Source organism: Chiloscyllium plagiosum, chromosome 1, assembly GCF_004010195.1.
Source record: "Chiloscyllium plagiosum isolate BGI_BamShark_2017 chromosome 1, ASM401019v2, whole genome shotgun sequence".
Lineage (NCBI taxonomy): Eukaryota > Metazoa > Chordata > Chondrichthyes > Orectolobiformes > Hemiscylliidae > Chiloscyllium > Chiloscyllium plagiosum.
Genome location: NC_057710.1, coordinates 3,375,904 through 3,383,948, shown reverse-complemented (window position 1 = coordinate 3,383,948; position 8,045 = coordinate 3,375,904). Strand labels below are relative to the sequence as shown.

General features: G+C 44.0%; 1 protein-coding gene across 6 annotated transcripts in view; it reads right to left on the bottom strand.

Moving 5' to 3' along the window:
* LOC122548805 (tetratricopeptide repeat protein 31-like) overlaps nt 1-8,045 on the bottom strand; it is a 63,898-nt gene that overhangs the window by 16,663 nt on the left and 39,190 nt on the right. For all 6 annotated transcript variants that reach the window (XM_043687626.1, XM_043687974.1, XM_043687896.1 and 3 more), the window contains 2 exons: nt 5,197-5,338; nt 3,794-3,898 (listed from right to left, as the gene is read on the bottom strand). In XM_043687626.1, the coding sequence (XP_043543561.1) occupies nt 3,794-3,898; nt 5,197-5,338 (247 nt within the window). The remainder of the gene's footprint in view (nt 1-3,793; nt 3,899-5,196; nt 5,339-8,045) is intronic.

Here is an 8,045-nt window from a genome sequence, read left to right as displayed (position 1 = left end):
TACCATTAAGTGAAGAAGCCCTGCCCTGATTTGCCTTTCCAAAATGCTGCACCTCACACTTATCTAAATTAAACTCCACCTGCCATTCCTCGGCCCATTGCCCCATCTGATCAAGATCCCGTTGTACTCTGAGTAACCTTCTTCACTGTCCACTACATCACCAATTTTGGTGTCATAGACAAACTTACTAACGATACCTCTTATGCTCATATCCAAATCATTTATGTAAATGATGAAAAGCAGAGGGCCCAGCACCGATCCTTGTGGCACTCCACTGGTCACAGGCCTCCAGTCTGAAAAGCAGCCCTCATCCAACAGCCTTTGTCTTTGAACTTCAAGCCAGTTCTGTATCTAAATGGCTAGTGCTCCCTGTATTCCATGTCATTTCCTTGCTAGCCAGTCTACCATGGAGAACTTTGTTGAATGCCTTACTCAAGTTCATATCGATCACATCCATCCTCTGCCCTAAAACTCAATCAAATTTGTGAGACATGATTTCCCACATACAAAGCCATACTGACTACCCTTAATCAGCCCTTGCCTTTCCAAACACATGAAAATCCTGTCTCTTAGGATTCCCTCCAATAACGTGCCCACCACCGAGGTCAGGCTCATAGCTCCCTGGCTTTTCCTTACCACCTTTGTTAAATAGTGGCACCACATGAACCAACCTCCAGTCTTCCAGCACCTCACCTGTGACTACTGATTATACAAATATCTCAGCAAGAGGCCCAGCAATCACTTCTCTAGCTTCTCACAGAGTTCTCGGGTACACCTGATCAGGTCCTGGGGATTTGTTCACCTTGACGCATTTTAAGACATTCAACACTTCCTCCCCTGTGATATGGACATTTTTCAAGACGTCACCAGCTTTTTCCATATATTGTTTATCTTCCCCATGTCCTTCTCCACAGTAAACACTGATGCAAAATACTTGTTTAATATCTCCCTCTATCTCCACACATAGGCTGTCTTGCTGGTCTTTGAGGGCCCTATTCTCTCCCTAGATACCCTTTTATCTTAATGTGTTCGTGAAAACTCATTGGATTCTCCTTAATTCTATTTGCCAAAGCTATCTCATGTCCCCTTTTTGCCCTCCTGATTTCCCTCTTAAGTATACTCCTGCTGCCTTTATACTCTAAGGATTCAATCGATCTATCCTGTCTATACCTGACATATGCTTCCTTCTTTTTCTTGACCAAACCCTCAATTTCTCGTCATCCAGCATTCCCTATACCTATCAACCTTCCCTTTCACCCGAACAGGAATATACTTTCTCTGGACTCTAGCTATCTCATTTTTGATTGGTTTCCCACTTTCCAGCCATCCGTTTACCTGCGAACATCCAACCAACTCTTAAAGTTCTTGGCTAATACTGTCAAAATTGGCCTTCCTCCAAATTAGAACTTCAACTTTTAGATCCAGTCTATCCTTTTCCATCACAATTTTAAAACTAGAATTATAGCTGCTGGTCCTAAAGTGCTCCCCGACTGAAACTCAGTCAATGCCATGCCTTATTTCCCAACAGTAGGTCAAGTTTTGCACTTTCTCTAGTAGGTACACCCACATACTGAAACAGAAAATTTTTTGTACACACAAATTCCTCTCCAACTAAACCCTTAACACTATGGCAGTCCCAGTCTATGTTTGGAAAGTTAAAATTCCCGACCATAACCACCCACTTTCCTCACTTTCTCCTGTTGTCCAGATATCGTTGCATTTGGACACAGACTGCTTCAGTATCGGAGGAGTCGTGTGAGATGCTGAACATTGCACAATCCCAGCAGCAAACAACCCCACCTCTGACCTTCTGATGGATGGAAGGGCATTAATGAAGTAACTGAAGATGGTTGGGCCTAGGTCATTTCTCTGAGGAACTCCTGTTGAGATGTCCTGGAACTGAGATGACTGACCTCCAACAACCACAACCTTGTACCAGGTATGACTCCAACCAGTGGAGAGCTTTTATCAATTCTCATTGATTCCAGTTTTGCTACAGCTCCTTGAGAAGGCCTCAGATATGGCCTTGATGTCACTCTCCCCTCCCCTCTGGAATTCAGCTCTTTTGTCCATGCCTGAACCAAGGCTGTAATGAGGTCAGGAGCTGAGTGGCCCTGGCATCACTAAGCAGGGTATTGCTAAGTGCCCAAATAAACACATGTGTATATTTCATATTACTAGCAAAGTGCTGGAGAAACTCAGCAGGTTTGGTAGCATCCGAGGAGAGAGAAACAGAGTTAACATTTCGAGTCCAACACAACTTTGTCAGAATACATTCTTCCTAAGAATATGTCAACACTGCTTGTGTTGAAGCAACCAAACGGTGGGTTTCTCCAGCAGATTCTGTTTTTGTTGCCAAGTATTGCCTGTTGACATTGTGGATCCTATACTTTTCCCATTGAGAGTCGGCTGATGGGCAGTAATTGGCTGGTTGGATTTGTCCTGCTTTTTATGTACAGGACAGACCTGGACAATATTCCAACATTGTCAGTTAGGTAACAGTGCTCTGACTGTGCTGTAACAGCTTGGCTCAGGGAGTGGCAAGTTCTGGAGCACAATCTTCTGTCCCATTGCAGGAATGTTGTCACAGCTACCTCCCAACTGCAGCAGGTAGACTGGAGGAGAGCTTTGTCTTTTGATGGTTTCCTTACCACCTGCTGTAGACCGTATCTTGCAACAAAGACCTTCAGGATTCAACCAGCACTTTCAGTAGTAGTGAAATGAAAACACAAAATGTAGCAAAAATATAGCACGTCAGACAGTTTCTTTGAGAGAAATAGAGACAATAGTTTGATCGTTGACCCTTTCAGAGATGAATTAGAATTCTGCTTTTCTGAAGAAATCTCTTCACAGATACTGCCAGATCTACTGAGTTCTTGCCATGCGTTCTCTCACCTTCATTCTCATTACTATTTGGAGGAACCTATGAGGGAAGTGGTGTCTGCAGTTATCTTGTGATTGATGTCAAACCCACAGACTGAGGAGACACTGAAGGACAGAAGTCTTGCCCAATTTCACTGCTCTCTTAACCTTCTCCAAACAGGAACCATCATTGTTAAGGCCCAGCCACACAGCACCAAAATTTAGAATTCCACCTACAAAGTGAGGCATCATGTAGGCGTGAGCAACTTAGAGGATGTTCAACAGCAAGGAGCTACGTTAACACAGAAGCCAGCCCTCGGCGCAAGGATAAACACATCTTCTTGCCACCCAGGGGAACAGACAATTGTCAGCAAGAGCTCTGATGAAGAGTCATCTCAACTTGAAATGTTAGCTTGCTCTCTCTCCATGGATGCTGCCTGATCTGCTATGATCTCCAGCGTCTGTTGTTTTCATTAACAGCAGCAACTTGGTTTCTGCCCCTCCCCCCCAGTTTCAGGGTTACAACAGGCAACTACTTTGGTAACATAATATTTTGTGCAAAAAAAAAAAGGGATCCTGTTGTGACAGTCCCACACTTGACCACCCTGGTTCCCACAGTCATCACACCACCCTCCCATTCCCACATCCATCTGCAAACTCCACCCTCCCTCTGTAAACACCCATATTCCAATCATAAAGCCAAAAAAACCTATAGTTTTTGTACACTGCTTTCTCAAGCCTTACCATCTCCTTGTAATTATTCACTGTTCCACAATCAAATATGCCATCTTTGTGCATTAAATCGTATCTGCCCTAAATCTAACCATCCCAACTGTATGTTCCCAAGAGAGGGTCATTAACATTCTCAGGTTTCCACAGCTGGAATTTGAACCCAGGTCTTCATTATTTAAAATGATATTTTATTACTCACCATCAGTAGCTGCATCTGAACTTGGACGAGCTCACATTCAGCATCTTTACAGGAGCTATCAATTTTCAGCACCTCCTGGAAAGCCTCTATGGCCTCAATGTATCTCTGCATGTGAAAGACCAGACACGGGGCTATAATATATTCAAACACAGTTAGAAATGACAACATGATACTGACATCAGTGCAGGGAATTTCTTACTCAGCAGATGGCATGAGCTGCTGGAGGAGAAGAAGTCTCCGTTTAAGACGCTGCAAGGAATCGTTAGTGTAGAGTCCTGGTACTGAACCAGTAACGCAAATGTACATGAGTTTAAGGCTGACCCTGAAAATCAAACACTTCAATTTAGCAAATCTGCTAGTTTACAGACTGGCCGGGCAGGGAAATCATCACAAGGCTCTCAGATTGCAGTGCCCGTTTAAGTACTTAATGAATGTCCTTCAGAGAAGAGAACCTGCCCTCTTTACCTAATCCAAGCTACAAGCAACAGCAGGCCCACAAGACTACAGAGAGCTCACACCTTCAGGTATGAGCAATGAGGGATGGGTAATCAGTGGCAATACGCCTCACTTCAGAAGAATTCAACACAAACAGCCTTCCTCACGGAGACACTTTCAGACAGTTAAAGAGAACATTACATCCAAGACCATGAAGGTTGAGAAATAGCTGGGGCTTCAAATTCCAATAAGTTAGAGAGAGGATATTGTTAAAGCTGGAGAGGGTTTCCAGGAATGGAGGGCTTGAGTTAGAACGGAAAGCTGGGTAGGCTGGGACGTTTTGCCACTGGAAGGTTGGAGTTGACAGGTGACCTTATTGAGGTTTATAAAATCATGAGGGACATAGATAAGGTGAATGGTAAGTCCCTTTCCTTAGAGTGGAGAATTTCAAGAGTAGGGAGCATACTTTTATGGTAAGAGGAGTTTTTTTTAAAAAAAGAGACATGAGGGGCAACTTTGCTTCCATGGAGTGGTTCATGTGTGGAATGAACTTCCAGAAAAAGTGGCAGATGCAGGTAGTGACAATATTTGAAAGATATTTAGATAATTACACAAATAAGAAATGTTTGGAGAGATATGGACAAAGTGCAAGCAGGTGGGACTAGTTTAGTTTCTGGTTGGTGTAGGCTGATTGTATCAAAGGGTCTGTTTCGGTGCTGTATGACTCGATAACTTACCTGGCAGTTTTCAAAGGAAGAGCCATGAGCAGTGGCCAGAACTGATGAAACACAGGTGACAGGATATGGAAACATAGCAACAATTCGAAGGAAAGGGGCTTGCATGGGGAGCAGAAAGGGGGGCAAGTCCCCTCAATAGCACGGATACAAAACAATGGCAAAGCAGCATTCACCAAAACAAACAGAATTAACCCCATAAATCGTAACAGACAAAATTTCAGAGCATTTTACCTTAACTCCAGCTAATGCTCTAGCTTTCCTGAAGTATCCTTTAGGCCAGGATGGATTCAGATTCACTGCTATTTGAGCATCACTCAGTGCTCGACTATATTGCTTTAATCTCTCATAGCAGTAGGAACGGTTTCCAAACAGTCTGTAAACAATAAACAAACCAAAATTACATAACAAAGGTACAGTATGGGATTACAGACAGAGTAAAGCTCACTGCCCCATCAAGCACTCCCAGGTATTGTGGGTAAATCACAAAGTTATTTTTAATCCAGCTATATATAAAGAAATCTCTCAGATATTCAGGTACTGAAACAATGATTTAAACTTTATTACGCATAGCAACCAAATATTCGACCCCTCAACTTAGCTATCAACAATTAATGGTCAAATCTTGCAAAGGCTTAAAATTCATAGATCTGAACAGCACAGATACAGACCCTTCAGGTTAACTTGTCCATGCTGACCAGATATCCTAAATTAGTCTACTCCTGTTTGTCAACAGTTGGCCCATATCCCTCCAAATCCTTCCTCTTCATATACCTATCCAGATGCCTTTTAAAAGGTTGTCACCATACCAGCCTCCACCTTCTCTGCCAGCTCATTCTGTACCAAACTCTCTGTGGTCCATTTTATATCTTTCCCCTCTCACCTTAAACCCATGCTGTCTAGTTCTGGACTCCCCCACCCCAGGGAAAAGACCTTGTTCATTTACTCTATCCATGCCCCTCATAATTTTATAAACCTCGATGAGGTCACCCCTCAGCCTCCCATGCTCCAGGGAAAACAGCCCTAGCCTATTCAGCCTCTCTTTGTAGCACAAATCCTCCAGCCCCACCAACGTCCTTGTAAATCTTTTCTGAACCCTTTCAAGTTTCACAACATCCTTCCTACAGATGGGAGACCAGAACTGAATGCAATATTCCAAAACTGGCCTAACCAATGTCCTGTACAGCTGCAACATGACCCCCCCAACTCCTATACTCAGCGCACTGACCAATAAAAGGAAAGCATACCAAATGCATTTTTCACTATCCTATCTGGGGGGGGGGGTGGTGCAGTTTTACACCTCCTGCAGTGGCAAGGGAAGGTGCCAAGTGTGGACGGTGGGTTGATGGGGTGGCATGGACCTAACGAGGGAGTCGTAGAGGGAATGGTTTCTGCAGAATGCAGATACGGGATGGGGAAATCTCTCTGGTGGTGTCCTGAATGTCCATCTTCCTTCCCACCTACTCCGCCCGACCCTGCCCTCCAACCTATCACCATCACGACCCCCTCCCCCAACCTGCACCTACCTATCACCTTTCCGGGTAGTTTAGGCTGAGGTTAGAAACATGAAAGGAGAGGTCACCCTGTCGGGAGTTTTCTACAGGCCTCCGAATTGTTCCAGGGAAATAGAGTGTAGGATAGCAAAGATGATTCTCAATAGGAGCGAATGTAACAGGGTAGTGGTTATGGGGGACTTTAACTTCCCCAATGTTGACTGGGAATACTATAGTTCAAGTAGTTTAGATGGGTCAGTTTTTGTCCAATGTGTGCAGGAGGGTGCCCTGACACAGTATGTAGACAGGCCAACAAGGGAAGATGCCACATTGGATTTGGTACTGGGGAATGCACCCAGCCAGGTGTTAGATTTGGAGGTAGTTGAGCACATTGGTGATAGTGACCGCAATTCGGATATGTTTATAATAGCAATGGGCAGGGATAGGTACATACTGCAGGGAAAGAGGTATAACTGGGGGAAAGGCAATTATGAAGTGATTAGGCAAGACTGAGGGTGCATTGGATGGGGGAGGAAACTGCAGGGGATGGACATGTGGAGCTTATTCAAGGAACAGCTACCACGGGTCCTTGACAAGTATATAGCCATCAGGGAGGGAGTTAGTTGTCGAACGAGGGGGCTGTGGTTTATTAAAGAAGTTGAAGCTCTTGTCAAGAGGAAGGAGGCAGTTTATGTGAGGATGAGGCGTGAAGGCTCAGTTAGGGAGCTTGAGAGTTATAAGTTAGCCAGAAAAGATCTAAAGAGAGTGCTAAGAAGAGTTAGGAGGGGACATGAGAAGTTGTTGGCAGATAGGATCAAGGAAAACCCTAAAGTCTTCTATAGCTATATCAGGAATAAAAGAATGACTAAAGTAAGATTAGGGCCAAACAAAGATAGTAGTGGGAAGTTCTGTGTGGAATCTGAGGAGTGCTTAATTAATACTTTTCGTCAGTATTCACATTAGAAAAGGGCAATGTTAGTGAGAATACGGAGATACGGGCTACTAGATTAGATGGTTTTGAGGTTGACAAAGAGGAGGTTTTAGCAATTTTGGAAGATCTGAATATAGATTAGACCCCTGGGCCGGATGGGATTAATCCTAGGATTCTCTGGAAAGCCAGGGAGGAAATTACAGAGCCTTTGGCTTTGATCTTTATATCGTCATTGTCGACAGTAGTGGTGCCAGAAGACTGGAGGATAGCAAATGCTGTTCTGTTGTTTAAGAAGGGGGGTCGGGACAACCCTGTTAATTATGGGGTTGTGGGTAAGGTGTTGGAAAAGGTTAGAAGAGATAGGATTTATAATCATCTGGAAAGGAATAATTTGATTAGAGATAATCAACACTGTTTGTGAATGCCTCACTAACCTTAGAGTTCTTTGAGAAGGTGACCAAACAGGTGGATGAGGGTAAAGCAGTTGATAAGGTGTATATGGACTTAAGCAAGGTGTTTGATAAGGTTCCACATGGTAGGCTATTGCACAAAGCACGGAGTTTCGGGATTGAAGGTGGTTTAGCGGTTTGGATCAGAAATTGGCTAGCTGAAAGAAGACAGAGGGTGGTGGTTGATGGGAAATGTTCATCCTGGAGCTC